General features: G+C 43.3%; 1 protein-coding gene across 2 annotated transcripts in view; it reads left to right on the top strand.

The window, feature by feature from the left end:
- The first annotated feature begins 716 nt into the window (after window positions 1–716).
- SLC25A45 (solute carrier family 25 member 45) overlaps window positions 717–13,756 on the top strand; it is a 53,610-nt gene continuing 40,570 nt past the window's right edge. Inside the window, exon 1 of one of the 2 annotated variants that reach the window (XM_040409292.1) lies at window positions 717–821. In XM_040409292.1, the coding sequence (XP_040265226.1) occupies window positions 785–821 (37 nt within the window). In that variant the 5' untranslated portion in view covers window positions 717–784. Of the gene's footprint in view, window positions 822–13,281; window positions 13,320–13,756 lie in introns of those variants that run through there. The other variant, XM_040409293.1, reaches the window with a different exon arrangement.

Below are 13,756 nucleotides of genomic sequence, written 5' to 3'. Positions count from 1 at the left end.
ATAGGTATATTATTAACATGAATTTCCTTAACCAGGGGGTTAGCTGTAGGGGAAGGAAGGGAGGAGGCTGCTGGGGCCCGAACTCAGAAGGGGCCCACCCAGGATAGGGACTAAAAAAATATATATTGTCAGGGCTCTTCAACAGTACTGGCATTCAAAAATTTGCATGGATGCCTAGTCATTTCTAGTTACGCCACTGTCCTTAAAGGGAACCTGTCATGTGGATATTTGATTATAATCTAACTAATTCTATACAATCATTAACTACTAAAAAGTACCTTAGATGTATTCACTTACTGGTGTGACAGATGGTTACCTCATAATATACACACAAAGATGCCGCATGCCGCATGCTAATGAGCTGATTTGAGTCCAGTGTGATGTCATTGAGTCCAGCGTATATTTAATTCAGAGCTATAGCCACTCCCCTGCCCACCTGCTGCTGATTCATATGGAAAAAAACTGTCATTCAGCAGCAGGTAGGCGGGGAGAGTGAGGAGCTCATGAATATTCATGACTCATCATTATCAGCTGGAGCTTTTCAATACAAGATGTTGGCAGATTGACTGGTTCAATTAAAGAAAGTGACCCAGCATTTTGCTAGGAGAATCAGTCACTTATTTATGTTGCCCTTAGTTAGGACACCATAAAACTGGTGACAGGTTACCTTTAACTTCTCACCTACTAGTTAAACTTTACATGTATTACGTACAACTCAAAAGTTCAAGCTGTTTGTGAAACTCTAACATTCCATTTCTTAGGGTGAGATCCACGTGAGCCTGCCATGCCCTATGCTGAATTTGTTGCTGGTTGGATTTCAGGTAATGTACTACTATGTATTTTTACATTGTACCTATTAAAAGTTTATGTGCTATGAGCTTCATTTGAAGGATACGACTTGCAACTTTGTGCATTGCCCAATAACAATACAAAAAAAACCTTTGTACTTGTTTTAGACGTCATTGTATTTATTCAGATAAGAGGTTTTCCGACACTGTTTAACCCCTTCAGGACTTTTTTTCACCTTAACCCCTTAAGGACTCAGCCCTATTTCACCTTAGGAACTTGGCTATTTTTTGCAAATCTGACCAGTGTTACTTTATGTGCTGATAACTTTAAAACGCTTTTACTTACCCAGGCCGTTCTGAGATTGTTTTTTCGTTACAAATTCTACTTCATGACACTGCTAAAATTTGGTCAAAAAAGTTAATTTTTTTGCATAACAAAATACCAAATTTTCCAAAAATTTTGAAAAATTTGCAAATTTCCAAGTTTCAATTTCTCTACTTCTATAATACATAGTAATACCTCCAAAAATAGTTATTACTTTACATTCCCCATATGTCTACTTCATGTTTGGATCATTTTGGGAATATTTTATTTTTTGGGGATGTTACAAGGCTTAGAAGTTTAGAAGCAAATCTTGAAATTTTTCAGAAATTTTCAAAAACCCAATTTTTAGGGACCAGTTCAGGTCTGAAGTCACTTTGCGAGGCTTACATAATAGAAAAAACCCAATAATGACCCCATTCTATAAACTACACCCCTCAAGGTATTCAAAACTGATTTTACAAACTTTGTTAACCCTTTAGGTGTTCCACAATAATTAATGGGAAATAGAGATACAATTTCAAAATTTCACTTTTTTGGCAGATTTTCCATTTTAATAATTTTTTTCCAGTTACAAAGCAAGGGTTAACAGCCAAACCAAACTCAATATTTATGGCCCTGATTCTGTAGTTTACAGAAACACCCCATATGTGGTTGTAAACCGCTGTACGGGCACACGGCAGGGCGCAGAAGGAAAGGAATGCCATACGGTTTTTGAAAGGCAGATTTTGCTGGACTGTTTTTTTTGACACCATGTCCTATTTGAAACCCCCCTGATGCACCCCTAGAGTAGAAACTCCATAAAAGTGACCCCATCTAAGAAACTACACCCCTCAAGGTATTCAAAACTGATTTTTACAAATGTCGTTAACCCTTTAGGTGTTCCACAAGAATTAATGGAAAATAGAGATCCAATTTCAAAATTTCACTTTTTTGGCAGATTTTCCATTTTAATAATTTTTTTCCAGTTACAAAGCAAGGGTTAACAGCCAAACCAAACTCAATATTTATGGCCCTGATTCTGTAGTTTACAGAAACACCCCATATGTGGTCGTAAACTACTGTACGGGCACACGGCAGGGCGCAGAAGAAAAGGAATGCCATACGGTTTTTGGAAGGCAGATTTTGCTGGACTGTTTTTTTTGACACCATGTCCCATTTGAAGCCCCCTTGATGCACCCCTAGAGTAGAAACTCCCAAAAAATGGCCCCATTTTAGAAACTACGGGATAGGGTGGCAGTATTGTTGGTACTAGTTTAGGGAACATATGATTTTTGGTTGCTCTATATTACACTTTTTGTGAGGCAAGATAACAAGAAATAGCTGTTTTGGCACCTTTTTTATTTTTTTTTATTTACAACATTCATCTGACAGGTTTGATCATGTGATATTTTTATAGACCAGGTTGTCAGGATGCGGTGATACCTAATATGTATACTTTTTTTTATTTATGTAAGATTTACACAATGATTTCTTTTTTGAAGCAAAAAAAATCCTGTTTTAGTGTTTCCATAGTCTGAGAGCCTTATTTTTTTCAGTTTTTCGGCGATTACCTTGGGTAGGGTACGATTTTTGCGGGATGAGATGCCGGTTAGATTGGCACTATTTTGGTGGGCTTGCTTGATCGCTTGCTTTTACACTTTTTGTGATGTAAGTGACAAAAAATGGTTTATTTAGCACAGTTTTTATTTTAAATTTTTTACAGTGTTCATCTGAGGGGCTAGGTCATGTGATATTTTTATAGAGCCGGTCGATACGGACGCGGCGATACCTAATATGTATACTTTTTTTTTATTTATGTAAGCTTTACACAATAATATCATTTTTGAAACAAAAAAAAAAAATCATGTTTTAGTGTCTCCATATTCGGAGAGCCATAGTTTTTTTCAGTTTTTGGGTGATTGTCTCAGGTAGGGGCTCATTTTTTGCGGGATGAGGTGCCGGTTAGATTGGCACTATTTTGGTGGGCAAACGCCTTTTTTATCGCTTGCTGTTGTACTTTTTGTGATGTAAGGTGACAAAAAATGGTTTATTTAGCACAGTTTTTATTTTTTATTTTTTACGGTGTTCATATGAGGGGTTAGGTCATGTGATATGTTTATAGAGCCAGCCGATACGGACGCGGCGATACCTAATATGTATACTCCCCCCCCCCTATTTTTTACCAATTTTTTTTAACTTTATTTGGGGAAAATGACTATCACGACCGGCGTGCCGATCACATACGTGACGCAAAGGGAGGGAAAAGGAAGGCCCTGTCCAAGGGAGAGGGAAAGATGGTGACCCCTAACTCACCTTGAGGCTGGCACCTGATTGTCCTGACGTTCCTAGACGGGTTTCTCACTTGTACGACTATCACGTGCCTAAACCCTGGCTTTCCCTAAGATGAGCCCTACGTAGTGAATAGGGCGGTGGGAACACTAGTCCGCACCACTAACACTAAAGGGAAACACTAGGGAGAGGACAGACAATACTGACAAAACAAATAGTCCCAGGTGGGCGACAACAAACAACCAACAGGGATCCGGAGGGTAATGCTCTGGTACGACAACCAGGGATAACAGCAACTCAGCTCCAGTGGGTCAGTATAGAAGTCCAGGCAGGAAGCTCTATATCTGGCAACCAGAGAAGTGGGAGAGGGTAATATAAGGAGGCTGGGAGTGCCAGACAAGAAACAGCTGAGGAGAAGAAGCTACGGATCCCTGAGTGAGATAAAAAGGATTGCAAGGCAAACACAGAAAGCTATTATTAAGTAACAGCGCTATATTTAGACATAGAGCGCGCAGCCACCCGCTGCAACTTCCTGACCCCGGGTATAACGGAGTCAGACATGGCTCTTGACACCCTCGTGACAATGATGTTTTTGTTTATTTTTACTTGAAACTTTAAATTTTTTGGGGGGAAAACCTTATTTTTTCAACTTTTTCTTTCACTTTATTTTTTGTCCCACTTTGGGACTTGAACTTTTGGGGGTCTAATCCTTTACAATGCATTCCAATACTTCTGTATTGGAATGCATTGGCTGTATGAGTAATACTGTGTGTATTACTCATACAGCTTCCGGCCTATGAGATCCATTTTATACAGCAGGTTCTCACGGATGCGGTGATACCTAATTTGTATACTTTTTTATTTATTTAAAGGGGTTGATTTGGGACCTTTGTCTTATAGTACTGCAGTGTCACACACATCAACCAGTGCAGTTTCTAGGTAAAATTTCTCTCAGGGCGAGTGTCAAAAAAACTCCCCCCCCCATCAAAACTGCTCGATGAAATCATATCAGAAGAGTACTTGCAACTGTCTCACCATATATATATATATTTTTTTAAATGACTGCTTAAACTGCTAAAAGTGGCAGGCAGAGTGGTACAGGAGAACTGCAGTATAAAGGAAGGCAATACCCTTAAAAGAGTAGTCATGAAATACAATCATCAATAATGTTCAAAACCAAAAAAACTGTCATGTTAGTGTAGTGTCCCACTAGGTAAAGGTGGGCACTCCACAAGGGTTGACAAGTCTTTTTGCATTAATGTGATGTTTAACCACTTCAGCCCCCCTAGCTTAAACACCCTTAATGACCAGGCCACTTTTTACACTTCTGCACTACATTACTTTCACCGTTTATTGCTCGGTCATGCAACTTACCACCCAAATGAATTTTACCTCCTTTTCTTCTCACTAATAGAGCTTTCATTTGGTGGTATTTCATTGCTGCTGACATTTTTACTTTTTTGTTATTAATCGAAATTTAATTATTTTTTTGCAAAAAAATGACATTTTTCACTTTCAGTTGTAAAATTTTGCAAAAAAAAACGACATCCATATATAAATTTTTCTCTAAATTTATTGTTCTACATGTCTTTGATAAAAAAAAATGTTTGGGTAAAAAAAAAATGGTTTGGGTAAAAGTTATAGCGTTTACAAACTATGGTACAAAAATGTGAATTTCCGCTTTTTGAAGCAGCTCTGACTTTCTGAGCACCTGTCATGTTTCCTGAGGTTCTACAATGCCCAGACAGTACAAACACCCCACAAATGACCCCATTTCGGAAAGTAGACACCCTAAGGTATTCACTGATGGGCATAGTGAGTTCATAGAACTTTTTATTTTTTGTCACAAGTTAGCGGAAAATGATGATTTTTTTTTTTTTCTTACAAAGTCTCATATTCCACTAACTTGTGACAAAAAATAAAAACTTCTATGAACTCACTATGCCCATCAGCGAATACCTTGGGGGGTCTTCTTTCCAAAATGGGGTCACTTGTGGGGTAGTTATACTGCCCTGGCATTCTAGGTGCCCTAATGTGTGGTAAGTAGTTTGAAATCAAAATCTGTAAAAAATGGCCGGTGAAATCCGAAAGGTGCTCTTTGGAATGTGGGCCCCTTTGCCCACCTAGGCTGCAAAAAAGTGTCACACATGTGGTATCTCCGTACTCAGGAGAAGTTGGGCAATGTGTTTTGGGGTGTCATTTTACATATACCCATGCTGGGTGAGATAAATATCTTGGTCAAATGCCAACTTTGTATAAAAAATGGGAAAAGTTGTCTTTTGCCAAGATATTTCTCTCACCCAGCATGGGTATATGTAAAAAGACACCCCAAAACACATTGCCCAACTTCTCCTGAGTACGGAGATACCACATGTTCATGGAAGTTTTTATTTTTGTCACAAGTTAGTGGAATATGAGACTTTGTAAGAAAAAAGAAATAAAATAAAAAAATCATCATTTTCCGCTAACTTGTGACAAAAAATTAAAAATTCTAGGAACTCGCCATGCCCCTCACGGAATACCTTGGGGTGTCTTCTTTCCAAAATGGGGTCACTTGTGGGGTAGTTATACTGCCCTGGCATTCTAGGGGCCCTAATGTGTGGTAAGTAGGTAAATGACCTGTGAAATCCGAAAGGTGCTCTTTGGAATGTGGGCCCCTTTGCCCACCTAGGCTGCAAAAAAGTGTCACACATGTGGTATCGCCGTATTCAGGAGAAGTTGGGCAATGTGTTTTGGGGTGTCTTTTTACATATACCCATGCTGGGTGAGATAAATATCTCGGCAAACGACAACTTTTCCCATTTTTTATACAAAGTTGGAATTTGACCAAGATATTTCTCACCCAGCATGGGTATATGTAAAATGACAACACAAAACACATTGCCCAACTTCTCCTGAGTACGGCGATACCAGATGTGTGACACTTTTTTGCAGCCTAGATGCGCAAAGGGGCCCACATTCCTTTTATGAGGGCATTTTTAGACATTTGGATCCCAGACTTCTTCTCACGCTTTAGGGCCCCTAAAATGCCAGGGCAGTATAAATACCCCACATGTGACCCCATTTTGGAAAGAAGACACCCCAAGGTATTCAATGAGGGGCATGGCGAGTTCATAGAAAAAAAAAATTTGGGCACAAGTTAGCGGAAATTGATTTTTTATTTTTTTTCTCACAAAGTCTCCCTTTCCGCTAACTTGGGACAAAAATTTAAATCTTTCATGGACTCAATATGCCCCTCAGCGAATACCTTGGGGTGTCTTCTTTCCGAAATGGGGTCACATGTGGGGTATTTATACTGCCCTGGCATTCTAGAGGCCCTAAAGCGTGAGAAGAAGTCTCGAATATAAATGTCTAAAAACTTTTACGCATTTGGATTCCGTGAGGAGTATGGGGAGTTCATGTGAGATTTTATTTTTTGACACAAGTTAGTGGAATATGAGACTTTGTAAGAAAAAAATAAAAATTTCCGCTAACTTGGGCCAAAAAAATGTCTGAATGGAGCCTTACAGGGGGGTGATCAATGACAGGGGGGTGATCAATGACAGGGGGGGGGTTATCAGGGAGTCTATATGGGGTTATCACCCCCCTGTCATTGTTCACCCCCCTATAAGGCTCCATTCAGATGTCCGTATGTGTTTTGCGGATCCGATCCATGTATCCGTGGATCCGTAAAAAACATACGGACATCTGAATGTAGCCTTACAGGGGGGTGATCAATGACAGGGGGGGTGATCAATGACAGGGGGGTGATCAGGGAGTCTATATGGGGTGATCACCCCCCTGTCATTGATCACCCCCCTATAAGGCTCCATTCAGATGTCCGTATGTGTTTTGCAGATCCGATCCATGTATCCGTGGATCCGTAAAAAACATACGGACATCTGAATGCAGCCTTACAGGGGGGTGATCAATGACAGGGGGGTGATCAGGGAGTCTATATGGGGTGATCACCCCCTGTCATTGATCACCCCCCTGTAAGGCCCCATTCAGACGTCCGTATGTGTTTTACGGATCCGATCCATGTATCAGTGGATCCGTAAAAATCATACGGACGTCTGAATGGAGCCTTACAAGGGGGTGATCAATGACAGGGGGGTGATCAGGGAGTCTATATGGGGTGATCACCCCCCTGTAAGGCTCCATTCAGACGTCTGTATGTGTTTTGCGGATCCGATCCATGTATCCGTGGATCCGTAAAAAACATACGGACATCTGAATGCAGCCTTACAGGGGGGTGATCAATGACAGGGGGGTGATCAATGACAGGGGGGTGATCAGGGAGTCTATATGGGGTGATCACCCCCGTCATTGATCACCCCCCTGTAAGGCTCCATTCAGACGTCCGTATGTGTTTTGCGGATCCGATCCATGTATCAGTGGATCCGTAAAAATCATACGGACGTCTGAATGGAGCCTTACAGGAGGGTGATCAATGACAGGGGGGTGATCAATGACAGGGGGGTGATCAGGGAGTCTATATGGGGTGATCAGGGGTTGATAAGGGGTTATTAAGTGACAGGGGGGTGTAGTGTAGTGTGGTGCTTGGTGCTACTTATTACTGAGCTACCTGTGTCCTCTGGTGGTCGATCCAAACAAAAGGGACCACCAGAGGACCAGGTAGCAGGTATATTAGACGCTGTTATCAAAACAGCGTCTAATATACCTGTTAGGGGTTAAAAAAATCGCATCTCCAGCCTGCCAGCGAACGATCGCCGCTGGCAGGCTGGAGATCCACTCGCTTACCTTCCGATCCTGTGAACGCGCGTGCCTGTGTGCGCGCGTTCACAGGAAATCTCGCGTCTCGTGAGATGACGCATATATGCGTGACTGTGCGCAGGGCTGCCGCCTCCGGAACGCGATCCTGCGTTAGGCGGTCCGGAGGCGGTTAATGTTCATTTCCCTGTGTTTTCTGGGTGTCAGGCCTGTTAGGGTGTAGTTTAGCCTCCTAGACATTAGAGGGAGCTAGAGAGCCCTAAGTATATATAGGTAGGCCCAGACAGGGGAGAGTTAGTTCAGTCCAGGTGGCTAGAAGTGTAACCTAGTCAGCCTGAAGTTCCTGAGACTAAGTTTAGCTCAGAAGAAACACCCCAGTAGAAGAACTGACCTTCTGGGAGAAACCTGCAGCAACCTATGTACCAAGCAAGGACAGTACAATCAGCTCAGATAAGTAACCTGATGGGCAGAGGTACGATAAAATAGAAGCAAGGGTCAATACGGGAGGAAGATTATTTTACCAAGGATTAAAGCCAGCATTTAGGCATCCGGGCCTTGGGATACAGCCAGACAGAATAGCTGTGGAGATAGTGCAGCCTGGACTGTGAAGCATTAATTGTTTACCCTCCAAGTATCTTGCAAGATTATACCTGCCATTATTGAACGTGAGCCTGCTTGTGGAACATATGCTAAAAGGGACTGCATCATTACCAACTGTATGTACAAAGTTTGGACTGTTTTAAGTAAAGCAACGTTTGGTTCATCATACCATCTGTGTACCTCAATTACTGCTCCTATAAATCGGTGTGCCACCATTACAGGCACTGGCGTCACGATCCTTAAAGGGACCTTGCCCCAGGCACTCAAAATACCTGCAACATCCAGGGCACCTCATCCACCATCAGGCCTGGTCCCTACATACAGAGTGTGCCCCAGAGGAACTTGTGTCTACCTCTCCTTCACTGCCGCATGCCTGCCCAGGGTTCTCCAATACAGTGAGTAACCCTCGATTGCCCATAACCGTGACCTCACTTCGCAATACCCTGCAGGTCTGGCGTGCTGCATTAGCATTTAATAACTAACTAAAACCCAATCACAGCAGGTCTCAACTAGCACACGCAAGTAAGGCTACTTTCACACTAGCGTTCGGGTGTCCGCCTGTGAGCTCCGTTTGAAGGGGCTCACAAGCGGCCCCGAACGCATCCGTACTGCCCTAATGCATTCTGAGTGGATGCGGATCCGCTCAGAATGCATCAGTCTGGCAGCGTTCAGCCTCCGCTCCGCTCAGCGAGCGGACACCTGAACGCTGCTTGCAGCGTTCGGGTGTCCGCCTGGCCGTGCAGAGGCAAGCGGATCCGTCCAGACTTAAAATGTAAGTCAATGGGGACGGATCCGTTTGAAGATGACACAATATGGCTCAATCTTCAAACGGATCCGTCCCCCATTGACTTTCAATGTAAAGTCTGGACGAATCCGTCTGAAGCTACTTTTACACTTAGAAATTTTTCTACAATATAATGCAGACGGATCCGTTCTGAATGGATCCCAAGTCTGCATTATATGAGCGGATCCGTCTGAGCAGACATCAGACGGACCCGCTCTGAACGGTAGTGTGAAAGTAGCCTAAATGTACAAAAACCGAGTAACATTTAAAACCAGATTCAAAGCATAGATGGCAAGGTGGATTACTGTATACTGTACATAAAATGTATGGAGGTTACACCATGCCGGACAATATAACCTCTGTGCCATGCTGTACAATAAACAGTGTAGAGGTATACTGTATATTGTGTGGCACAGTGTAGAGGTATACTGTATATTGTGTGGCACAGTGTAGAGGTATATTGTGTGGCACAGTGTAGCGGTATACTGTATATTGTGTGGCACAGTGTAGAGGTATACTGTATATTGTGTGGCACAGTGTAGAGGTATACTGTATATTGTGTGGCACAGTGTAGAGGTATACTGTATATTGTGTGGCACAGTGTAGAGGTATACTGTATATTGTGTGGCACAGTGTAGAGGTATACTGTATATTGTGTGGCACAGTGTAGAGGTATACTGTATATTGTGTGGCACAGTGTAGAGTATATTGTGTGGCACAGTGTAGCGGTAGTCTGTATATTGTGTGGCACAGTGTAGAGGTATACTGTGTATTGTGTGGCACAGTGTAGAGGTATACTGTGTATTGTGTGGCACAGTGTAGACGTATACTGTGTATTGTGTGGCACAGTGTAGACGTATACTGTGTATTGTGTGGCACAGTGTAGACGTATACTGTGTATTGTGTGGCACAGTGTAGACGTATACTGTGTATTGTGTGGCACAGTGTAGAGGTATACTGTATATTGTGGGGCACAGTGTATGCTATATGTGTATAACATAAACATACTCCACATAACAACTTACAATTACTTGGCTTGGCCCTTAGGGATCTCGAACGCCACTTCAACACTTTGGCCGGGGGCTCGGCGGAGCTGATGTTGTGCTTTATCCTAATGAGAAAGATTTTATAATAAGGATTTGGAGAAAGGGCAGAGGGATAGCAGAGCAGGGAGAGGCTGGTGCTGCTACTAGGGCTCATACCATGGGGGAGTAATAAAGCCCACCATAATGCCCCCCCAGTAGAAATAATTCTCCTTATAATGTGCAAAACATAACCCCTTGTAATGCCCCCAGTTGAGCTAATGTTCCCATAATGTGCCAATATAAAATACCCCTTTTTAGTGCCCCCGTAGAGGACCCCATAGTGCTCCACTCCCCCCTTCCCCATAGTACCCACCATAATGTGTCCCAGTATAAAATGCCCCTATACAGAGCCCCCCATATAAAATACCCCTTCTTTTTAGCCTCAGTAGATGCCCCTATAGTGCCACCCAATAATAATGTGCCAGTAAGATGTGCCCCTATAGATGCCCCCTAATCATGTGCCAGTAAGATGTGCCCCCATAGATGCCCCCCAATCATGTGCCAGTAATAAGAGCCCCCCACCATCATGTGCTAGTAGCCAAAGTGCCCCCCTTATGTGCCAGTAGCCCCCCTTATGTGCCAGTTGCCCCCCCTATCAAGTGCCAGTAGCCCCCCTTAGTAGCCAAAGTGCCCCCCTATCATGTGCCAGTAGCCTCCTATCATGTGCCAGTAGCCTCCTATCATGTGCCAGTAGCCTCCTATCATGTGCCAGTAGCCCCCCTTATGTGCCAGTAGTCCTCCTTATGTACTAGTAGTCCCCCCTATTATGTGCCAGTAGCCCCCATTATGTGCCAGTAGTCCCCCTTATGTGCCAGTAGTTACCCCTATCATGTTCCAGTAGCCCCCGTTATGTGCCAGTAGCCCCCCTTATGTGCCAATAGCCCCCTATTATGTGCCAGTAGCCCCCCTTATGTGCCAGTAGCCCCCCTTATGTGCCAGTAGCCCCCCTTATGTGCCAGTAGTCCCCCTTATGTCTGCGCCAGCCCAGTTGCCCCCCTTATGTGCCGTTATTATAATTTGTACATATATATATATATATATATATATATAAAAAAAAAAAATTATACTTACCTCCTCCAGGATGCGATGCAGGCCAGCCTAGTGCTGGCAGCCTATCAGAGGAACAGGGAGGGGACACACCTCTCCCTCCCCTGCCGGCTGCCGCAGCACAGACATTTGTATATCGCCGTCCTGAGGACGGCGATACAGATGACTATAGAGATGAGTGAGCGCTCATCTCCTGCTGTGCCCTGCCGGCGACCCCCTTCTGACAGCGCCCCAGGCGGCCACCCGGCCCCGTCCGGTCCAAGAAACAGCCCTGACATCAACAACACCCATGTCCTACCTGATGAACTTAGTTCTAATGCCCCCTTTTGCTCCAATAAATTCTCTGCCAGAAATGAAGGTTTTCTTTCACTCAGTGACGTACCTGGTCCCTTGCAGAGGAGGAAAGCTCTCTCTTCCGCTGCTCAGGGAGCCCTGTGACGTCACTGCCAGCCTAGCTAATTATGCAAAAGTGTTGGAGGGGCGGTAACTAGCCTGGCCGAGATCCCGCTAAGCTCCGCCCCCTCCAGTCCGGTGATGTCACCGGGTGCCGACAAGGGACCAATCAGAGTGGTCCCTTGCCCACGCTCACTCCAATTGGTAATGATGAATGTAAACATAAAAGGAATGCAGTATAAATGATGTACCATTCTGGAAAGCTGTGCTTTCTAGATGTGGATTCACTGTCTGCCTCTCTGCTCTGCAAACACTGAGCACATGACATTTGCAAGGAGGAGTTTATGGGGGAGGAATATGAGGCTGGAGGATGAATATGTAAGAGGGGGCGGATCTATGGAGGAGTGAATAATGTGCAGGAGGCTGAATATGTAAGAGGGGGCGGATCTATGGAGGAGTGAATAATGTGCAGGAGGCTGAATATGTAAGAGGGGGCGGATCTATGGAGGAGTGAATAATGTGCAGGAGGCTGAATATGTATGAGAGGGGCGGATGCAGGGAGGTGATCTTACACTGTAGAAACCACCTGCTGCTGAGCTGCACTGGGACACACAATGCTTTGCAGCAGGAAGTGATGGCATACATAAACAGATATGTAAACAGTCTGTTGGGGACTGTAGGAGCAATGCAGCAGTGTCAAAGCTACTTAAAAACATCTTGGGAACATAAACTTGGCTACTAATGGTGAGTAAGCTACTTTTAAAAAAAATGAGTTTGATCCCGGACAACCCCTTTAAGTTTTACACAATAACAGCATTTTTGAAACAAAAAAAAATCATGTTTTAGTGTCTCCATATTCTGAGAGCCATAGGTTTTTTTTTTAAAGTGATTGTCTTAGGTAGAGTCTCATTTTTTGCGGGATTAGATGACGGTTTGATTAGTACAATTTTAGGGTGCATATGACTTTTTGATCACTTGCTATTACACTTTTTGTGATATAAGGTGACAAAAAATGGCTTTTTGACCTATTTTTATAAAATAAAAATTACGGTGTTCATCTTAAGAGTTAGGTCATAATAATAAAGCAGGTCCTGCACTCCAAAATTGCTGTGAGCTTTTCTTTTATTGTCACTTTGTGATGCGTTTCGGCACCAGCAGTGCCTTTGTCAAACAGTGAAACCCCACTATAGCAAACAAACTTAAATACCCCGCCAAAATCCTAAAGCCCTGACGTCACGTTGTCAGGGTAACTAAATAAACAATGAAATCAGAGCTGAAGGTGTGCGTGGAATGAAGATCAGCAGTCCACTGCATTGGTAAGTTCCGGAAGACAAATGAATCATCTCACATTCAATTGTGCTGTAGAAATATCATATAAGAATACATAAATAAATGATTAGAAAATAAAGGTAATAAGTGCAATTTACAGAAAACTGTTAAGCGCATATTCCTGATTCAAACCCTTTGGTTCAAGGGTCTGAAGACTGTGGATCCAGTATGCCTCACGCTTCATCAGAGTCTCAATCCTGTTCCCTTCACGTCGGGGTAATGGTATCTCCTCCACAATCTGGAAGCGCAACTGCGCGATATTATGCTTATGTGTGTGGAAATTATGTGGGATCGGAAGTAATAGGTTTCCTTTCCTGATAGTGTATTTGTCTTTCCTTCATCCGTGTGGATGTCTCCTCCACATAAACTAATCCACAAGGGCATTTTAAAATGTAAATGATAAGTCCGCAGGGGTAGAACATGT

The sequence above is a fragment of the Bufo bufo genome, chromosome 10 (genome assembly GCF_905171765.1).
Source record: "Bufo bufo chromosome 10, aBufBuf1.1, whole genome shotgun sequence".
Lineage (NCBI taxonomy): Eukaryota > Metazoa > Chordata > Amphibia > Anura > Bufonidae > Bufo > Bufo bufo.
Note: the sequence above shows the minus strand (reverse complement) of the source record. Positions and strands in the feature narration are given on the sequence as shown.